Source organism: Poecilia mexicana, unplaced genomic scaffold (genome assembly GCF_051168715.1).
Source record: "Poecilia mexicana isolate PSO_F unplaced genomic scaffold, ASM5116871v1 scaffold_8, whole genome shotgun sequence".
NCBI classification, from domain to species: domain Eukaryota; kingdom Metazoa; phylum Chordata; class Actinopteri; order Cyprinodontiformes; family Poeciliidae; genus Poecilia; species Poecilia mexicana.
In genome coordinates this window covers 28,038,162-28,059,273 of record NW_028263377.1, presented here as the reverse complement: position 1 = coordinate 28,059,273, position 21,112 = coordinate 28,038,162, and the positions used below count along the sequence as shown (strand labels likewise).

The window sequence follows — 21,112 nt, the reverse complement described above, 5'->3', positions numbered from 1 at the left end:
GAGAACCACACTGTAAAAAATAAAAACTACTGAACCAGAACCTGTAAAAGCGACCGATCCACTAATCACATGAAGAAAAGGGCAAGACTGAAAAATTAAAATAAAATCCTTTAATAATAGTGTGGGCGTGGCTTAAAGCCTGAATATAACCTGAGGACGCGACTCTGCAGGAAGAACGTTCTTTCCTTCTGCTTCGTAAAGGAGAAACACACCATTATGATTAATATGAATTAAAATGTTTGGTTTCCTGTAACAAGCCTTTATTATGGAATTAAAGGGACAGTGTTCATTTCCTCTCAGGCTGCCGCTGGTTGGTGCAAAGTCTATTTAACCGGAGATGAAAACTGTGGAAGTAAAAACGTGTCATCATAAAAATTTAAGCAAAACGGCGATTTTAATGCCACCATAAAAACAACAAGAGAACACAGCTGTAAATAATGACTGCTCTTACTTAGGAATAAATATTTACAACGCCGATTCCTCCCAGACTGACGGAAACCCAATTAACTGATAGGATCACCATCACTTCCTCCATGAAGTTAAATCGCGCCCCCTGCTGGACAACAACATGAACAACACCTCTGTCCTCTACTTTTATCCCGTTTCAACAAAACACAGTAAATATAATAAACAGAGTAATGAGTTTAAGTTAAAATTCAGAGAACATGACAACACTGGCTGGTGACTTCCTGTGACTGTTTCACAATAAAAGTCTTTAACGTTAGAAGACAGAAACTTCTTTAAAAAAAAACAAAAAAAAAAACCTCTCCTTCCTGTGATGAAGATGATGATGAGGAGGAAGGTATGCCGGACATTTGAGGAACAACAGTAAAATATTCCAAAAATAAACTAGGTACAAAGCTTTGGTTCGTTTGTGCTGATGGTTAATAAACATATTTAGATCTAAATAGTTTTCAAATCCAAAAATAATTCTGATGGGCCCGGCTCGGTTCTGTTGGAGCAGAGGTGCATCCGGGCCAGATCAGAAAGACATATTTCTCAAAAGTTTACGGTAAATAAAAGAAATAAACTAAGAAAAATTTAGTTATTTCCACGCAGCGTCCAGAAAGAGGTGATGTTCTGCTTGCAGCTTCAGTCAGCATCCAGCTATTCATGAGCTTTTATTAGGACATATTCCGTGCAGTTTTCTAAAGAAGTATTAAAATATTAAAAAGGTAGATTAGCTATAGGGACAAAATATCCCGACCAAATCTGTAACAGCAAAAGTCATTTATGTTAATATGATTGATTAACATAGCAGCTTAATTAGATAAAATTTACCGTAAACTTCTGAGAAACATAACACACAAAATGAGACAGGTATGACGGATTTATAAAAAAAATCTGCTGAGTAAACCGTATGTGACGTAGCATCGATGTGCGCATGCGCATTACCATAACGTCTGCAGGATTTACTGGTATGTCAGATAAAACACCTGTTCAGTAACCGGGCGGTCCAACAGCATCGCGTCTCAGCGCCACCAGAGGGCAGCTGAACCAGAACCAGACCGCATCTGCTGGATTATAATCCAGAGCGAGAAGTCATCCTGGTCTGGTTCTGAAGGTCCGAACAAGTCAGTGATACCGAACCGCTTCACCGAGCGGGAAATGAACGCAGGATCAGAGTCAAAACGCAAAGAAAACCTTAAAACGATAAACTTCATCTAATGACATTCTGCTTCTGAATTAATTTCCACGTCTTGACATTTTAACATTCAGTAACTTATAAATAGAAACCATACATTTAGCAACGTTGCTGAGCAACAACCCATGCTAGCATGCTAAGCTAATGTTCCCAATTATCTTTTTACAAATTTGGAAGAAAATCCAGCAGGTGTTGAATCCACGGAGAGCTGAAGAATAGTTTGACTCCAGCCAGAACCCCGTCCGGTTCTGGACCTTCGGTTCTGCTCCAGAACCGTTCATTTGACCTTTCACCTCCCTTTCTCCAGCTCACTCCTGCCGGGCCTTGTTGGACTTTGGGTCCAGTTCAAATTCGGGTTTAAGAAAGTTCTCCAGAACTCGGCTGGGTTTTTCTGGGTCAAGGCCGGTTCTGGATGGTTCCATATTTGATAAAACATGATGTGAATTTCTGGACCTGGAACCAGAACCGGCAGCTTAAAGAACCCGACGGAGCTGCAGAGCCACAACATAACTTCCGTTTTAAATGTTGGTGCAATACCAGCGGTGGCCACCAGATGGCGCCACACCGCAAAGTCTTCCTCAAAGAAACAAGATAACTTTAACATGTTTGTTACTGAAACATGATGAGCTGTGTCTGCTGGTGGATCCCAGCAGAACCGTTCTGAACCTGATCATGGATCTAAACAGACTCAAGGTTTTGTGGCTGCACAATTATAAAGACATTAAACTTCCAGGTGAAATATCTAAAGTAATCATGGCTCTGGCTGAAAGGTGCTGCAGCAGCAGATCCAGTTCAGCGCCGCTGTTCTCCGACAGCAACCCGAAGCAGGCGGAGCGGCGATCCTGACGTTAAATCTTTAATCCAACATGGCGTCCAGCTGGTCGGCCAGGTCGTCGAACATGTTGCCGATGTCATCCAAGATGGTCCCTGCTGACCTCACAGAGCTCCCCCTGCTGGTGAAACCAGAGACAGATGGTTAAAGCACCAGAGAGAAGCATCCAGAGGAAACAGGAAGGACGAATATTCACCCCTCGCTGCCGTCCTGGGTCAGCTTCGTCTCCACGACCTTCAGAGCCGCTGCTAGAGAGCTGCTGGTCTGGTCCAGTCTCTGCTGGACCTCTTCTGTCTCAGAAGACGACTCAGAAGACAGAGGACTCCCCACGGGTCTCCTGGCAGCCAGAGAGGGGCTGCGAGGGGCCGGAGGACCCAGAGCTGTCGGCCCGGAGGCTGCTGAGGAGGCAAACGCCACGCTTTGGACCACACTGACTGTCAATGTGGGAGAGGACCGTCCTCCTGAAGAACACAACATGAGAACAAGTTTCACACCCACGACTGTCAATGTTTGGGTTAAAGAAGACCAGCGAGTCCCAACCCAGTCTGGTCCAGACCAACAAGTCTTCTACAACACTGCAAGTCACAACTTGTCACAAGTTGTGAGACCAAGTCTCACAGCTTCCTCTACAAAACCATTCAGTTCTAACACAATTTGAAAGTCAGAGACAGAAAATCCCAGCCAAGCCCAGTTCAAGATCCTAATTAAAGACCAAGTCTCCAGCCTGAGTTCTAGCCAATAAATAAAAAAGGTAAGTCACATTAAAAAATACCAACTCAAACTGGAAAGACCCAGAAAGACCAGAAAATCTCCAGTCAAGGAAGGTAAGTTCTAACAACATATCAAGTCCAGACAGAAAGAAAAGTGAAAGACGACACCGAGAAATTCCAACTAAAACACAAACGTTCCATACTAACATCATGGAATGTCAAGTCAATAGTGGAAAACACTCAAAGATGGATTTGTTTCAAGTAATAAGCTGAAAATCCCAAACAAAATTGGGAAAAAAAACTAAATAAATAAATCTGAGATCAGCTTCATCTCCTAAGGAGAGAAAGTATATCCTAACCAAAGCAAAACGAGTCCCAAGTTAAGACTGGTAAAAGTCCACCAAACACTGTATACAACCAAGACAAAACTAGTGAATCCCAACAAAGACAGGAAATGGTACAATATCTTACAAACTCATTCAAGACCAGCTGACCAACCTTGAGACAGGAAGAGTCCAGGAAAACCAGGTAGTCTCAAGACAAAACAAGTCAGGAAAGACAAGTCATAAACCAGGACCAAAACATAACAAGTCAAGAGAATCCGGACAGAGGCTGCTATGAACGTCAAGTTAAGACTGTAAGACTGTTAGAAAACTCAAACCAACAACAGAAACGCTGGGAATCTCTCAAATGAACACTGTGGTGTCTGGAGACAGGACAGGTAACCAAAATCATAAAGCCTGAAGTTAAGAGAGAAGTCAAGTCCGAGTAAAGACCTGGTGGACTCCAACCCTTAATCCTGACTGACAGGCACTGGTGAATGTGTTGACACCAGACTGAAGCCATTCAGAAGCAGGGTCCATCACCAGGTTCCACCTGAAGAGAGAAGCAGCAGAAGCTTGAACCCTGCTGGTTGCCTCTTTGAACCAGACGGGACGGAACGTATTCATTAGTCTCTTTTACCCAGAAAACACTTGGAGAAAATATCGGAAAAACCATGAGTGAAAGAGTGACTGGGCAAGCCTTCTATATAATTTAGTGGGGAACCACCTCTATATTATACACCTTACTCAACAGGAGAGGGCCCACTGTAAGAGCCAGTTAATGGAGAATTCAATTTATGATGAGTATATTTTCTAGAATGTATAACTTAGATAATTTAAGAAGGATGCTTTTATTGTGAAAAGTAATTTTGGCTTCCACTACGTAATATGTAACATTAGTACTGCCTTACGCACGTTTAAGGTCAGATTGCAGTTGGATGCGGTGGAAGCAACACAGTTTTTTGACCGATCTGTACCGAGCCTTTTCATTTTTCTGTAAATGTATTTTTTGAGTTCTTTAAGTAAACATCGTAAAAGAAGACTTGGTTTCAGTCGCGTGATTCAAATACTGGTTGTTGGACAAACTGCAAAGGTGGTACAACGAACTTTTGGGACGCAGAGTGCCACTACATAAAGTCAAAAAACTAGCTAATGGAGCCTCCTGGTTTGTAATGCCTGGACAACGCGGCTGTGGAGAAAAGAAGCTCGTGTCTCGCTGAGAGAAAAAGAGACTGAAAAGGGTAACCTTTTGAATGATTTTCCTGGAAAAGGTAACGAAAAGGCTTCTTCATCTTTGAATATTGTGAAGAAAAGACGTCATACGGATAACGAAGGAGCTCCGACAAACGTTAAGGTTAAAGCCTGTCAGTAAAATTCCACTGGATGCAGTTTAATTGTCCGAGACACATGGCATGTCAGTAACGGATTCGGTCAATGTGGAGTTTTTGTGACTTACGAACAGTTTGTTTGCACTCAGTTAAAGAAGAAAGGCATCTTTGAAGTAAGTGCTTTAAACTTTGTGCCTGCTTACTGCACATTTACTCCGCGAATATAAGATGGATGACGGAGATGCTGACACGCGTGGCGAGGATAAACTGGAACGGGGGAGAGAGCGCAAGCTAACTGAGAAAGGCTTGGAAGAGAGATTACAACGGTTCATAAGATTGAGAAGACGAACGTTAGCCACTCTAACCAGCCAAATTAAAGAGATAGAGACATTGAAGTGTGATGCTCAAAATGTGGAAAGTGTTCAGCTTAAGATGGAGAGTGATTTTGCACAGTCTCTAAACGAGTTTGATAGGCTCAATTTGGAAGTTTGCAGTTTGCTGTCTGAAGAGGAAAAAATTCACGACCAAAATAATTGGTACGAACCTAAAATGGATCAGATAAGCTTCATGAAAGAAACTACAAGATGGCTGACAGGAGTGCATGATTCCACAGAGGGGGAAAACTTGCTCTTAGATGATCCTACTGAACAAGTGACAGACGAAGAAGATGCTGTTTTGCCTAGTGACAGTGTTTCACAGATATGGGCCAGTAATGTTGTTAAAGCACACTCTCATGTAAGTAACACTTCCAACGACTCACGTGTATCGTCCATACGTGCCCGTCAGGAAGCAGAGCATGCCGCTCTAATGAAACGACAAGAAGCGCTGAAGAAAAGACAGGAGCTTGAATTCCAAGAAATTAGAATTAAAGCTGAAAAGGAAGAATTAGAACTGGAGACAGCATTAGCTGAAAGCCAAGCAAGAATACAAGTGCTTAAAGAGTATGAAACATTGGAAGATGACAGAGGTAGTCACATGTCAGTGCAAAAATCAATAAGTGGGAACATAAAGAAGGAAAGAGTTAGAATGTCGCTACCGCGACATGCTACAATGAATGTTCAAGCACCAAGACAAGTGCAGCGCACACAAATGCCACAACAATTACCGCCAGTCTCAAACCAAACTCTTAGAACACAAACAGGGAATGACATTGTGTCAGTCATGCAGAAGCAGAACGCAATAACTGAATTGCTAGTAAAGCAACAACAGCTTTCGCAGTTACCTACAAAGGATATTGCTGTGTTCAAAGGTGATGCACTGCAGTTCAAGTCATTCATGAGAGCATTTGAACATGCCATAGAGCAGAAAACAGACAATGACCAAGATAAACTATATTTCTTGGAACAGTTTACAGATGGTGAGCCCCAAGAGCTCGTTCGTAGTTGTGCTCACATGACGCCAAGCAAGGGCTACAAAGAAGCTAAGCGACTTCTGCATAAGCATTATGGAGATGAGTTTCGGATCGCCAGTGCGTACATGGAGAAAGCTCTCAAATGGTCACAAGTGAAAGTGGATGATGGGAAAGCGTTAAATGCTTACGCAATGTTCCTGATAGGATGTCGTAACTCTATGGAAGGTATTGAGTTCTTAGAAGAGATGGATAATCCTACCAATCTGCGCGCGTTGATATCCAAGCTGCCATATAAATTGAAAGAACGTTGGCGAACAGAAGCTTTCAACCTCAAAGAACAACGTGGTTACAGGGCCAGATTTACTGATTTGGTGAACTTCATAGACCGTCAAGCTCAGATAGCAATCGATCCTCTCTTTGGTGACATATCTGATAGCCGCTCACCCATAGCTGCAAAGATGAACCAAAAAGGAAAGCAGGCCATGAAAAAGGAGTTTCGTGGAAGCAGTTTTGCAACCAATGTTGTTCCTGAAGCCAAAGAGCCTCAAGAAAGAACTGCCAAGGTCAAGCCTGCTAGCAGTGGAAAAGCGGTGAACGCCTTTGATAAACCCTGTCTGTACTGTCAGCAGTCACACGCTCTTGCTTCATGCAGTAAGATCAAAGGACAGTCTCATCAAGAACGAGTGGAATTCCTGAAATCAAAGGGTCTATGTTTTAGTTGTTTGATCCCTGGTCATCTCAGTAAATCCTGAAAACGAAAATTAGAGTGCAAAGAATGTGGATTTAAGCACCCTGACATTCTGCACAAAGAGAAGGATGACAGTTCCGCCTCACCAAGAAAGAATGATGGCGCTACTGGTGAAGAGGTGTCAGCTGATGAGGTTCCCATCACACAGGAGTCTTGCGCCCTCACAGGGGCCGGAGAAGCTGATTGTGTGCTGTGGATAGTACCGGTGAAAGTCAAGTCGAAGAATAGTGACCAGTATGTGGAAACGTACGCCTTTCTAGACCCGGGAAGCACGGCAACATTCTGCACAGAAGACCTACAAAAGAAATTGAATGTGAAAGGGAAACCAACCAGAATACGTCTCAGCACCATGGGTCAAGATGCACCAGAAAACCAGAAGTTCATGGACAGTATGGTTCTATCAGAGCTCAAAGTTTGTGGGCTGGAGGACAGTATGTACGTCGAGTTGCCCAAAGTGTTTACTCACAGCAGCATACCTGTTCATGCCGGAAACATACCCAAGCAGTCTGATATCCAACAGTGGCCTTATCTAAGTGAAGTGAGTTTGCCAAAGTTAGAAGCTGAAGTAGGTTTACTTATTGGAGCAAACTGTTCAAAAGCGATGAAGCCTTGGCGCATTATTAATGGCCAAGATGGAGGTCCTTACGCTATCAAGACGACAATAGGCTGGGTTGTGAGTGGACCTGTAAGGAGAAATGAAACGGAGAATGAAACACCTCACGCATTCATGAACAAAATCACATTGGTGGAGATAGAGAACCTGTTGATCCAACAGTACAACACTGACTTCCCGGAACGCAATTACGATGACAAAGAAGAGCTGTCTCAGGAAGACAAAGTATTTTTGCGGTCTGTGGAAAAGACAACAGTCTTTGAGAATGGGCATTACTGTGTCGGATTGCCACTCCGAAATGAGAAGCTCCAGATGCCTAATAATCGTATTGTGGCAGAACAACGCATTGCGTCTTTGGAAAGGAAGTTCAGGAAGAGTCCTAAGTTCTTTGAAGATTACAAGAACTTCATGGAAACAATCATTACTAAGGGCTACGCAGTCCGGGTTCCAACAAATCAACTGACCCGAGAGGACAACAGGGTGTTCTATATACCACACCATGCAGTCTACCACCCAAAAAAGAAGAAGCTTCGGGTGGTATTTGACTGCACATCCTCCTACCAGGATCGGTGTCTTAATAGTGAGTTGCTCCAGGGGCCCGATCTGACCAACACGTTGGTTGGTGTCCTCCTCAGATTTCGGGAGGAGCCTGTAGCAGTAATGGCAGACATTGAGTCAATGTTCTATCAAGTTAAGGTGCCAGAGCATGATGCAGATTTACTCCGCTTTCTTTGGTGGCCCAACGGCAGATTAGACGAGCCTATGGAGGAATTCCGAATGGCAGTGCACCTTTTTGGAGCTACTTCTTCTCCAAGTGTGGCCTCATATGCACTGAGAAGAACTGCGGAGGATCACAGGGACACTGCATCTCCGGACGCAGTTCAGACTGTCCTGCGCCATTTCTACGTAGACGACTGCCTGAAAAGCGTAGCCACAGAAAACGATGCAGTGAGACTGGTCAAGGAACTTCAAGCTTTGTGTAGCAGTGGAGGGTTCACTTTAACAAAGTGGATGAGCAACAGCAGAAAGGTGCTAACGTCAATCCCTGCAGAGCACAGAGCCACTGAAGTCAGAGACCTGGATTTACGACACGACACTCTACCAGTAGAAAGAACACTTGGTGTGCAGTGGGACACAGAATCAGATACTTTCCTGTACAAAATAGAGCTACAAGACAAGCCAGTGACCAGAAGAGGTATCTTGTCAATCGTCAACTCCATCTACGATCCTCTTAGCTTTCTGGCGCTGGTTATCTTGCCTGCTAAACTTTTGTTGAAAGATCTCTGTAAGGAACATCTTGACTGGGATGAAAACATTGATGGAAAGCATGCTGAAGAGTGGAGCAGATGGCTCGAAGATATCACCTACCTCTCCAACTTCCATGTAAGTAGATGTTTGAAACCCACCAACTTCGGATGCACTACCTCAGCGCAGTTGCATCATTTTTCAGATTCCTCAGAATACGCTTACGGCACTGTGTCTTATTTACTGCTGGAGAATGAACATGGCGAGAAACACTGTGCTTTCCTTATGGGAAAATCGAGAGTGTCCCCACTGAAGAAAGTCACAATCCCTAGGCTTGAGTTGACCGCGGCGGTTGTCGCAGTGAAGGTCGACAAGATGTTGCACGGCGAATTGCAAATACCACTGCGACAATCTGTCTTCTGGACAGACAGCACCACGGTGCTTAGATACATCGACAGTGACACGGCACGTTTCAAAACGTTTGTTGCTAACAGAGTTTCGATGATCCGAGAAGCAACCAAACCCTCACAATGGATGTATGTCAGAACAAACGAGAATCCTGCAGATCAAGCCAGCAGAGGCCTGAAGGCAAAGAGCTTGGTCGAAGGAGGAATATGGATAAGTGGACCAGACTTTCTGCTGAATGAAAAGGATTGGCCAGAACAGCCTGTGCGAAAGAAGGAAAGCCTAGAAGATGACCCGGAGGTCAAGAACACAGTCGCTGTTCACATGGTCAAAGTTGAAGAAAGTATGGCACCAATGAACCAGCTACTTGCTTATCACTCTGATTGGAGCAAATTGAAACGATCCGTGGCTTGGATTGTAAAGGTAAAGGATGCTCTGAGGGAGCATAAAGAAGAACGCAAAAGGGCATTAAGAACAATCAGCCAGACCGAACTTGATCCTGAAAAACAAAGAAAAAAAGTTAGAACAACATATGAAGAAATTTCAAACTGAAAAGACAATACTCACCTTGGATGATCTGGACGCTGCTGAAGCAGAAATAATACAGTTCAGTCAAAGACAGCACTTTGAGGAAGAAATCAAGGTCCTGAGAAATGGAAACCAACTCAGTCGCAACAGTGTGCTGTATAAACTTGACCCGACTCTTCAAGATGACACCTTGAGAGTAGGTGGAAGACTTAACAAGTCTGCTATGCCAGAAAGTACCAAACACCCAGTGATTCTTTCTAAACATAGCAAAGTTGCCACTTTGATCTTGAGGGACGTACATCAAAGAACAGGCCACTGTGGACGCAATTATGTGTTGGCACAAGTAAGACAGAAATATTGGATTCCACAAGCCAATTCTGCGATCAGGAAGATCATCGGTCAATGCACGGTGTGCCGTCGGATGACTGGCAAGGTTGGTGAGCAAAAGATGGCAAGCTTACCTAAAGATCGCCTCCTCCCAGACCAACCTCCTTTCACGAACACTGGTGTTGATTACTTCGGCCCGTTTGAGGTTAAACGGGGCCGGGGTACTGTCAAGAGATATGGGGTAATGTTCACGTGCCTTACTCTCCGAGCTGTGCACATTGAAGTTGCCGACAGCCTTGACACGGACTCCTGCATAAACGCCATTCGCCGTTTTGTATGTAGGAGAGGTCAAGTTACCACCATGAGGTCAGACAATGGCACAAATTTTGTGGCGGCTGAACGAGAGCTAAGGAAAGCTATCCAACAGTTGGATAATGAAAGAATTGAGAGAGTCCTGCAACCAAGGGGGATAAAGTGGATATTCAACAGCCCAGCTGCCTCTCATCAGGGTGGGGTTTGGGAAAGGCAAATTCGCACTGCACGAAGAATCCTCAATTCCCTACTGAAAGATCAGTCAGTGAACGACGACGGTCTACATACAGTAATGTGTGAAGTCGAGAGAATCAACGGCAGGCCGCTCACAAGCGTTTCAGATGATGTCAATGACATAGAGCCTTTAACCCCAAACCATTTGTTGCTTCTGAAGGCTCAACCAACTCTGCCTCCAGGTGTCTTCAGCGAAGATGATGTCTACACCAGAAGAAGGTGGAAACAAGTCCAGTATCTCGCGGACTTATTCTGGGCTCGTTGGACACGCGAGTATCTTCCACTTCTGCAGGAGCGACAGAAGTGGCTGAAGCCTAGAAGAAACTTCATGGCAGGCGATGTGGTGCTTTTGGTGGACAGTTCCTCCCCTCGCAACTCCTGGGTCATGGGGAGAGTGGTTGAAACACTGCCAGACTCAGGTGGAGTAGTGAGAAGAGTGAAATTGAAGACCAGTACCAGCACGCTGGAGCGACCTGTGAACAAGCTATGCATGCTTCAGGAAGCTACGCCAGAGGACTAACGAAGAAGACAAGTTGATATGTGGACATTCTTTGTTTAAGGATTTTGGCTCTTAGAGTTTTAAGTTTATAATTGTTTAGTTTCCTACCTAACCAATTAGGGGCCGGGTAATGTAAGAGCCAGTTAATGGAGAATTCAATTTATGATGAGTATATTTTCTAGAATGTATAACTTAGATAATTTAAGAAGGATGCTTTTATTGTGAAAAGTAATTTTGGCTTCCACTACGTAATATGTAACATTAGTACTGCCTTACGCACGTTTAAGGTCAGATTGCAGTTGGATGCGGTGGAAGCAACACAGTTTTTTGACCGATCTGTACCGAGCCTTTTCATTTTTCTGTAAATGTATTTTTTGAGTTCTTTAAGTAAACATCGTAAAAGAAGACTTGGTTTCAGTCGCGTGATTCAAATACTGGTTGTTGGACAAACTGCAAAGGTGGTACAACGAACTTTTGGGACGCAGAGTGCCACTACAGCCCACTTTCTCCGGATGTACTCAGACATTAAAACAAATTGAAACTCTTCTTCCCAGGGCCCCTCCCGGGGTGCCAGGGCCAGATGGCCGCCAACCAGAGAACCGAATGAGGAGCTCAGAGGGTTCTTTAGTGCATGGATGTGATGAAGGTGTCTCACCCTGAGCGGCCAGCAGACTGTGGCGAACAGGTTTCGGACAGGTGATAGCGGGTTTTGGTGAGAGAGAAGGTTTCAGAGGAGATCCTGTTGCTGGGCTGCTAGGCCTCTCCAGCCTGGCCTCGCTGATTCTCAGGTCCAGCTGGTCCTGGTTCCTGGATGGGGGCCTGCTGCCACCAGACTCGGACCCTGAGGCTTCGGATCTGTCCGGGGAACCCTCGCCGGTCAGATCCTTGTCCTTGGGTTTGTGGCGCCTCTTCACTGTGTCGGACTCCTTCAGGTTGAACTCGGGAACCTCCAGAGCTTTGGCCCCTGGTTTGTCTGGTGGCTCCAGCACGGCCTCAGCTCTGGGGGGGCCTGGAGCTTTGGGTCTCTGTTTGATGGTCAGGTTGCCTTCTTCGGCGAAGGGGATGCACTCGCTGGAGCTGTTCTGAGGAGACGAAGACCCATCCAGGCCTTGAGCCTTCAGTTCCTCCTCCTCAGAGTCGGACTTCAACCCTCGGTCGACCTCTGCGGTGCTGCTGGTTTGACTGGGAAGACATTCGCTGTGGACCTTCCTCCTGAGCTCTGCGGTCTCCCTGGCCTCTGACGCAGCGCAGTGTCTGGGCCCTGGGCTGGTCTCCAAAGAGGCAGTGATGCTGCTGACGCTCCCTGGGCTGTCGGTGACCACGCCCCCAGAGGATGAGGTGGGGCTACTGTCGCTCAGTTCACTGCTGGTTGTGCTGCTCACTGAGCTCAGCCTCTTCGGTGGCGGAGGAGGGGGACCCTTTTTGCGGGCACGCACGGCAAACGACTGACTTCGGCCCACATTGCCGTTCCTGTCTGAACCAGACTCTGACCGGCCCAGCTGGCTGCGGCCGGGCTTCCGGGTCAGGGTGGCGTAGGATGGAACATCAGCCGGCAGAACGATGAGGTCGTCGTCATCCTCGTCTGGCTCTCCGTCTGACAGAGCGTAGCGAGTCTTGTTCTGGGTGCGCCGGTTGGGGGGCGTCAGGGTCCGGTGGTGCTCGGGTTGGGCTGTCGGGTTCAGGTTGGTGGAGCCGCACTGGGAATGCAGGTAGCTGAAGCCTTTCAGAGCCGGGGAGGCACCGCGTGGCAGTTTGGGTTTGGCCGGTATGGCCGGGTACTTGAAGACGGTGGCCGTCCCCAGAGGCACCTGCTTGGGGAGCGGCTGATGCTGCAGTGGCCGCTGGTCCCAGCCCTCAGGCAAGTTCCTCTCCCGGGCCGGGCTTCCCTCCAGGCTCTCCTGGGACCAGCCGCGGGGACCGATTGAGGCAGTGGGAGGCTCCTGAGACCAGCCGGAGCCTCTGCACCGGGTGTTAATGTTCTCCTGGCTCTGCAACATCCCCACGGCGTTCTTGATGGCCAGGCCTTCGTCGCAGTCTCCATAGTGACTCGCCATGGCGGTCTGCAGCTCTGCGCTCAGCTCGCTGTCCTGGAAGGTCACCATGATAGGGGTGTGAGGAGAGGAACACTCGCTGCTGGCGTCCGGAGACTCAATGGCAACCAGGTGGAGCATTCCGGGCGCTTTACGTCGCAGCGTCCCTGCGCCGGTGTCCGCCTGCAAGATGGCCCTCTGGATGTCGCTCAGCTTCTTCACCGCCAACATCAACTTCTTCTGATGGCCTGCAGAGGAAACGGAGCGTCAGAAAAGGTTCTGACCCAGACGGTGTGCGGCGTTGCGGTTCCGGACCCAGCTTTGTGATGCCGATCTCCTGCAGGTCCTCCCACGTCAGGTCTTTGACGATGCTGATGGAGTCGTAGCCATTCTCTGACAGCTTCTTGTGGTACTGCGGGAGGCCGATGGCACTGAGCCACTCGCCAAGGTCCGACTGGAAGGACAGGACCAAACGGGTCAGAACAGAACCGCAGCGGCGGACGGGCTGAGACGGATCAGAACCGAACCCCGGGTTCCTGCAGGTCAACACTCACAGGGATGTACTCCGGAAGCCACTCCGGGATGTTCAGGTTGTTGATCTCCATGGAGATCTTCTTCCGGTGCCCCGGTTTGGTGACACCGATGGCGGTCAGGTCCTGAACAGAAAAAGCATCAGAAACAGGAAGTTGGTGGGGTTGGTGGTGTGATCCACCGGGTCAAGCCTTTAACGGGGTTCTGGTGGATTCACCTCAGGAGTCATCCGGCTGATGGTGGGAACGTCGTAGCCGGCACTCAGGAAGTTCCCGGTGTACTGCTGCAGCTGGAAGTCGCTCAGCCACTGGAAGATGGCGTCCGCATCCTGGGACACAGAGTCAGGCAGTCCAAACCCGGTTCTGATCCGAGCCCGGTTCTGATCCGAACCCGGTTCTGATCTGAGCCTGGTTCTGGTCTGAGCCGGTCCGGAACCGGTTTTGATCCAAAATACACTCTAACAAATCAGTTATTCCATTCTTTAATGGAAAACAACATTAATAGAAATGTTTAGTTTTTAATGATTTTATATCTGAAACTGAAATTATTCACCATCAGAAGTCAATTTGATCACAACAGAAATATTTTTAATAATTACCCAAATCAAAATGAAATGGCATTAAATAAATGAAACATCATTTCATCTAAATCTAGAAAAAAATTATTTAAAAAAAAAAAAGTATATATTATATATACTTTTGGGAAAATTTTTCCAGAAAATATTCTTCAAAAATAACAGTAAGAACTCTGCAGAAGAAACTTATTTAATGTTTCTGATCATCATCACTTTTGAGTTTTTATGTAACAGTAATGGTTTATTCAGGACGCCCCCTGCGGATGTGTCCCTGGGAGGAGAGCCAGGACAACCGGTTCCAGTCCTGATCCTCCTACCTTCCCCTCCAGCAGCTGCTGTGGACGGACGAACTGCTGCGTGAAGCTGGGCTCTGCCGGGCGCTGCACCGTCACCGTCTGCCTGCGAGGGGCGCCACCTGCAGGACAGGACAGGCGTCTGAGCAGGGACACCTCACTGCTGAGTTGAGGACACAGAGAAACCCACCTGCAGGACTCTCCGCCTGTTTGCTGGGGTCAGCAGAGGCTCCTGGATCAGCAGCAGGGGGCGCCAGCTGCACAGCAACAAAAACAACCTCAGACTGATCAGAGAATCTGACGTTTATGACGTCACTACAGAGACATGAAAACCACCGATTTATTTTTTGATTTTAATCTTTCAAATGATTTATGAGAAACGGGGTGTTCGGACATTCTGGATCAGTCTGACTGTACCTTGTTGTCATGGTGACTGGTGGTGTGCTGCTGCCCGTTGGGGGCGCTGTTGTTCTCGGTGCTCTGGCCACTGCCAGCGCTGCGGGTGCTGCCCACGCTGCCGGTGCTGCCCACGCTGTTCCTGTCCCCGGCTGCAAGCACAACAACAGACCCGGTGAAGGTGGGCGTGGCTTGGGGCGGCGTCAGACCGGGGGTGCAGCTGTCTACAGATGCAGGGCAGCGCGGCTGCAGCGGTGCAAGCTCCCAGACGTCTCGATGGAGGCGTCTCCAGCTCTTCCCTGTCTTCGTCAATTAAAACCCTCTGAGATCGACATGCAGCAGCTTCTGTAGTGCAGCTACATCGCAGGACGACCTGCTGTCGCCCCCTGTGGCAGCCGTGAGGATTGCTGTTAGCATGAGGCTCTTGTTTCAGCGTGCAGCAGCGCATTTTGGACCCGACACACCAAGACAACCAGCGCATCTCCAGACCAGCGGCTTCCAGTCCGGTTGGTTAGGTCTGCTGGACCCAGCGGACAGAGGCCTCTGATTGGTTGAATGTTGACCAGTTACCATGGTTACCCAACTTCATGATGATGAAAATCCTTTAACTCATGAAGGTACCAATTCTACCTCATCGTGCAGGAAATTCTGTACCCGAAGCTGAAGAGGTTCAAGAACAGAACCCTGAGGAACGTCTGCAGTCAGCGCTAACACACAGGCACAAGCTGATCTGAATCTGGAGGCATTTAATCCAAATATGCTCCAGTTTGGAGAAAAAATCTTTTGAAATCAGAGTGGTAGAAGGATGGAGCAGCATTAGGGCCAAAATTAAGACTACCATCCACCCAGCGGTGGATACTTTGTTGTTGGATGAAGCTGCATTCATTCTGAATCCAGCTGCTGATCTGATCACTGACAAGCCGGCACTGCCCAAGGAGAAGGAGGCTGCAAACTAATGATAGCTTAGGACATGCTAGTGACTAGCATGATTAGGCTGGCATTAGCATTAAGGGGGTTAACACACATATAGTTTTCTTTAAAACAAACATAGAATAGATGCATTGACATGTTTTTTTGACAGTTTCCTATAATCCAACATGGTGCCTAGCATAAACATGCTACATTACGTGGAGCCGAAGTTAGCTTCTGAATTGGCAAACAGTTAAAGGGCGATTCCACCTAATTCTTCACTACCTTGAGTAACTCTAACTTTATTGGTGCCGGCCTGTTATTGATCAGATCAGTAGCCAGATTTGCTAGGTGCTAGCTGTTAGCCTGTACAATGCTAATGCTAGGATATCCTAGGCTAATGCTAGCCTATCCAATGGTAATGTAACCATATGTATACTAATGGACAGCAGAGGAAGTAGGCAATCCAGTGCCTCACCAGCCCAGGCATACTAGTTCCAAGCCTATCTAACGCTAACACTAGCTAGTCATACTAGTTACTAGCTTCTCCAAAGCTAACGCTAGTGAGCAGTCTCCTTCTAGTTACCGGTGCTGGCCTATCATTAACCAGATTATTAGCTGGCAGCGGACTGGGAGCTTCCAGCAACAAAAGCACTGCTGGATGTGAAAGAGTCTTAATTTGGTCCAAACACCGGAACTAAAGAAGAACTAGAGTCAAACCATCTTTAAATGTCTGGGTTTCTACGGAAAGGTGAAACATCCAACAAGCTTTGGAGAAGTTTAAAATTAGATTAGGCCAGAATTGATGTCCAGAAACTAGAACATTGGTGCTTCTGGAGGTTGGATAACCTTTGTGCAATCGTCCCTTGAAAGGTCATAGGTTAGGGTCAACGCTACCATAACCTGGGCCAGCGGTGCTAAAATCACATTATTCTTGTAGTCTGGGCAGAGGGGCTCCTGTACCAAATAAATACCAGGACACACTCAGGAATCAGTCAGTGCTGACCTACCAGCTGCAAACTGGGGCGCACACACCTCCAGATTGCACCCAGACCTGGAAGCAGAGGATCACAGATAAAATGTTGGAGTTATTCCAGACAGAAATATAACAGATGAGGTTTTCCAGACTGAGGCGGCTCTGCTCTGATTGGCTGAGGAGGCGGGTGCTGGCGTCTCGGTGCGTGGGGTCCGGGCTCAGCGGGGCAGAAGCTCTGGTTCAGGGGGCTTACCGTGGAACGAGTCCCTGAGAACCCAGACGTCCTCAAAGGGACACCCAGACTGAGACAGGAGGCTCGAAGACGAACCTATCAGACACAGAGACGGACCGGGTTCTGTTTGGGCCTGAGGCGGTACCATACAGCCAGCAGCTTCTGGGCCTTAATGAAGCTTTGGCTCCAAACAACGGAAGCGAGATGAACTAAAGTCCAAAGTTTGGGTCAGAGACCAGAACCGGCCAGAATAAGGACGACTGGGGACGCTTGCTGGGCGTGAAACCAGAACCAGAACCGTTACTGGTGTGTATCTTGAGTGTGTGCTGTACCTGCGCAGGTCGCCAGGCCGTTGGGCAGAACCAGGTAGGTGGGCGGGGCATACAGACTGTAGGAGTCGTCGGTGTGGGGGGCGGAGCTTAGGCTGGAGGAGAGGGGGGGTCTAGACGGGTGCTGCTGGCGCTGGGTGGGCAGAGAGGCGTGCCGGGACAGGGCGCCCCCTACAGGGCGAGAGAGGAACAGGAACAGGAGGAGGAGGAGGAGGAAGGGCAGGTTGGTTAGAGGGAGGAGTCAGTCTGGATGGAGGAGCAGGAAGGGGAGGAGCATGAGATGGAGCAAGCAGCTGATTGGTTCCTGCAGAGGCAAACAGAACCGACAGCCAGAGCCCACCGGCGGCCGGCTCGCTGCAGACCAGGCCCAGAAACCTGAGTCAAGTTGCCCCCCACCTTCTTCGAATCAGATAAAATTGGTGTCAAACGTTTGTGCAGCAAAAATTTTCTTTTGTGCCGCTATCACTTTAAAGATATAAAGAAAAATGTTTCTAAAGGTCATCAAAGGTCAATGAACATCAGTTCATGCTGGATCTGTGAATTTCATGTGAAATTGTTAAGTGCTAACCTACAAACATGAATAATTAAAATTTAGGGATGAAATTCACTTGGAACCAGATCTTATTTAGAATGAACTGGTACACCACCTCCCAAAACACACTGGGTGACCTGTAGTTTAGTTTCTGACCACCAGAGGGAGCAATTAGGCAAACTGTACTGTGGAAATAGAAAAGTAGGACTAGAGCAAAACACGTGGTGGCCATCTAGTCAGCCGTTTCCAGCTCAGCTTCATGATCCACAGTCATCATCAGCACGACTTCAAATCAGTGCACAAACTATTTATAGAAGAACTGATGTTCACTGACCTTTGATGACCTCTAGAAACATTTCTTAATATCTTTAGAATAATAGCAGCAATTTTTGCTGCACAAACGTAGCACAAACATTTGACACCAATTTTGTCCGATTTGAAGAAGTTGGGGGGCCAACTTCATACAGGTGGCCCAGAAAGTTTCCAGAACCCAGCTGCAGTCAGAACACGCCGGGTCCCGATGTTCTGGTACCAGAAGCTACACTGAAACGGCTCTGAGTTAGAACAATCCGGAAAATAAAACCGACTGATCAGTAAGAACTTCAGAACCACCAAACACCAGCAGGATTACACCAGATTAAACCAGGATTACACCAGATTAAACCAGGATTACACCAGGATTACACCAGATTAAACCAGGATTACACCAGATTAAACCAGGATGACACCAGATTAAACCAGGATTACACCAGGATTACACCAGATTAAACCAGGATTACACCAGATTAAACCAGGATGACACCAGATTAAACCAGGATTACACCAGGATTACACAGGATTACACCAGGATTACACCAGATTAAACCAGGATTACACCAGATTAAACCAGGATTACACCAGATTAAACCAGGATTACACCAGATTAAACCAGGATTACACCAGATTAAAACAGGATTACACCAGATTAAACCAGGATTACACCAGATTAAACCAGGATTACACCAGATTAAAACAGGATTACACCAGATTAAAACAGGATTACACCAGATTAAACCCATATGAAACAAACAGGATGAAGCTGAGAGTATTTCCAGTTAAAACAAAACAAACAAACAAAAAAAACAGAATTAAGTGAAAGTTAAACCAGGATAAAAGAGACCAAGTCCAGTTAAAGTCAGAACAAATCAGAACTGAGTCAGAACATAGACCAGGAGGTAAAGCAGGCCTTTAGAAACGCTGACATTGATCATATGATCAGCTGATTACATCAGAGCCGCCATCTTGGCGTCTCACTGACCGTTCCGCCTGCTGATCACCTCCACGATGGACGGAGGGAAGAAGCCGACCCGGTCCGTTCCCCGCTGGCTGTCGTGGATGTGGCCCTTCCAGCGCCCGTCCAGGTGCTGCTCCAACACCTGTAGGGGGCGACACCGAGCAGTTGGCATGAAAACACCTTCAGGCTAAGAGCAGGAGATTTGGGCTGACAAGCAGAACCAGAACCAGGCTTCTGTAACCAGGCTGTCTGGTTTGGTTTTAACAAGAATTTCTCAGTTTATTAATCATCTATGCAGCTACAAACAAGATGGTTTCTGTTGCAGAACCTGTTTAGTTCTGCTGGTGGATCTTCATGGATTGTCTCAAAGTCCGAATCCTGGACCAGGACACAATCTAGAAATGTTTTTCTAGACCAGAGGTCTTAGGGGTCGTCAGGTTTCTGATTAGACATTATCAATAACGATTTATTTATAATTTACCTGAATTAAAAGGAGTAAAATTAAGATGTTGTTCCGAGTTCCACCACAGGGTGGCGGTGCTTCCTCTGCCAGTCCCCACAGAAACATGAAGAAGATCACAAACGGTAAAGATTCTAGATTTGGTTTACTTCTAGCTTGTTAATGTTCACCAAGCAAGTGGATATGATCACCATACAGCCTTTGTCATAATATTTGTTATTCCATTAACCAGCTTCATGTAAACTCTGCTTAGAGAAGGAAATAACTGTTCTACTCTGTTAGCATCTTCGCGCTAGCATGCTAGTAGCCCCGCTAGCTTAGCAGCTAACTGCAGGTGTTTTTAATATGTTGTCTTTTAGCTCTGCTGAATGAAACATGATAGAAAATTATGAGCTTCATTCAGAAATGAACATCCAGTGAACAAAAATCTGTTAAATATTTTAAAAGTTCTGCATTTTTACTAAATAATTTGTTCATGATGAAATTATTAGGCCATGAACTTTGCTATTCAACATGTTTAAAATAATACAAACGTGAAATAAAGAGGTGACAATTATTTGTAATGGATTCCAGGCTTTCAGAAAGTCTGCTCTCCTGATTTACTGACTGAGTTTGTAACCACCATCTTCTTCAGACCAAAACCAGAGACGTGGTTCTGGTACCACAGCTCTGGAACCAGTTTTGGTACCACAGCGTCTCACCGTGATCACGTCTCCGGCCCGGATGTTGAGCGCAGTTGGGTCGTGGAGGTTCCAGTGGTCCTTCAGGGCTCTGACTTGAAGGATCCCCGTCGCGTCTATGGAGGAAACAGAACTGGATCAGCCCATCAGAACTTCATCTGATCAGAACATGCAAAACTCTGGTAGTAGCGTTTGGTTTGGTCTGAATGAAGAGCCAGTGAAGCACCAGAAACAGTTTCACTGAGACTCGTCAATAATTCATGCAGCAACGTGGAGGCTGTACAAATGTTATTCAGATTTGTAAAGATGTGGTTTGGACAGTCATGGTGACGGAGTGCAAAACTCTGAGACTCCCTCAGGGCTCCTGTCAGCTGATGTGTGACCTCTGACCTCTGAGCAGCTGCTTGATGTCCTTGCTGGCGTGGGACGTGGTGAACTGGTTGACGATGTCCAGCGCCGTTTGGTTGTAGGTGTTTCTGGAGTTCACATCCACGCCAGCCTGGACAGAGAAACATGGCCGCTGAGAGCTGATCAGCACCAGGGGGCGCCAAACCGTTCCCACAACTAAACCAGTTTATCATCAAGAAGAACAGATCTACATTTATGGGTCTAGTTACACATCTACAGTTATAGGTCTACAGTTACAGATGTGGAGTTAGAGATCTGTAGTTACAGATCTAGAGACATAGATCCAGACATTTCTAAAGTCGGCCTTCTGTCAGCTGAAGAACTGAGTTCCTTCAAATCAGAACTAAAAACTGATCAGAACTTGAACTTAGATTATTATGGTCTGGATT

General features: G+C 46.8%; 1 protein-coding gene across 6 annotated transcripts in view; it reads right to left on the bottom strand.

Moving 5' to 3' along the window:
- Positions 1-238: 238 nt before the first annotated feature.
- The window catches only part of caskin2b (CASK interacting protein 2b), a 47,185-nt gene continuing 26,311 nt past the window's right edge, over positions 239-21,112 (bottom strand). For 3 of the 6 annotated variants that reach the window (XM_088007834.1, XM_088007838.1, XM_088007839.1), the window contains 14 exons: positions 20,706-20,814; positions 20,337-20,431; positions 19,200-19,317; positions 17,374-17,541; positions 17,063-17,137; positions 14,946-15,076; positions 14,719-14,785; positions 14,553-14,650; positions 13,879-13,989; positions 13,685-13,786; positions 13,446-13,584; positions 11,756-13,378; positions 2,674-2,938; positions 239-2,598 (listed from right to left, as the gene is read on the bottom strand). In XM_088007834.1, coding sequence (XP_087863960.1) covers positions 2,502-2,598; positions 2,674-2,938; positions 11,756-13,378; positions 13,446-13,584; positions 13,685-13,786; positions 13,879-13,989; positions 14,553-14,650; positions 14,719-14,785; positions 14,946-15,076; positions 17,063-17,137; positions 17,374-17,541; positions 19,200-19,317; positions 20,337-20,431; positions 20,706-20,814 — 3,198 coding nt within the window. In that variant the 3' untranslated portion in view covers positions 239-2,501. The remainder of the gene's footprint in view (positions 2,599-2,673; positions 2,939-11,755; positions 13,379-13,445; positions 13,585-13,684; positions 13,787-13,878; positions 13,990-14,552; positions 14,651-14,718; positions 14,786-14,945; positions 15,077-17,062; positions 17,138-17,373; positions 17,542-19,199; positions 19,318-20,336; positions 20,432-20,705; positions 20,815-21,112) is intronic. The other 3 variants (XM_088007835.1, XM_088007836.1, XM_088007837.1) reach the window with 3 other exon arrangements.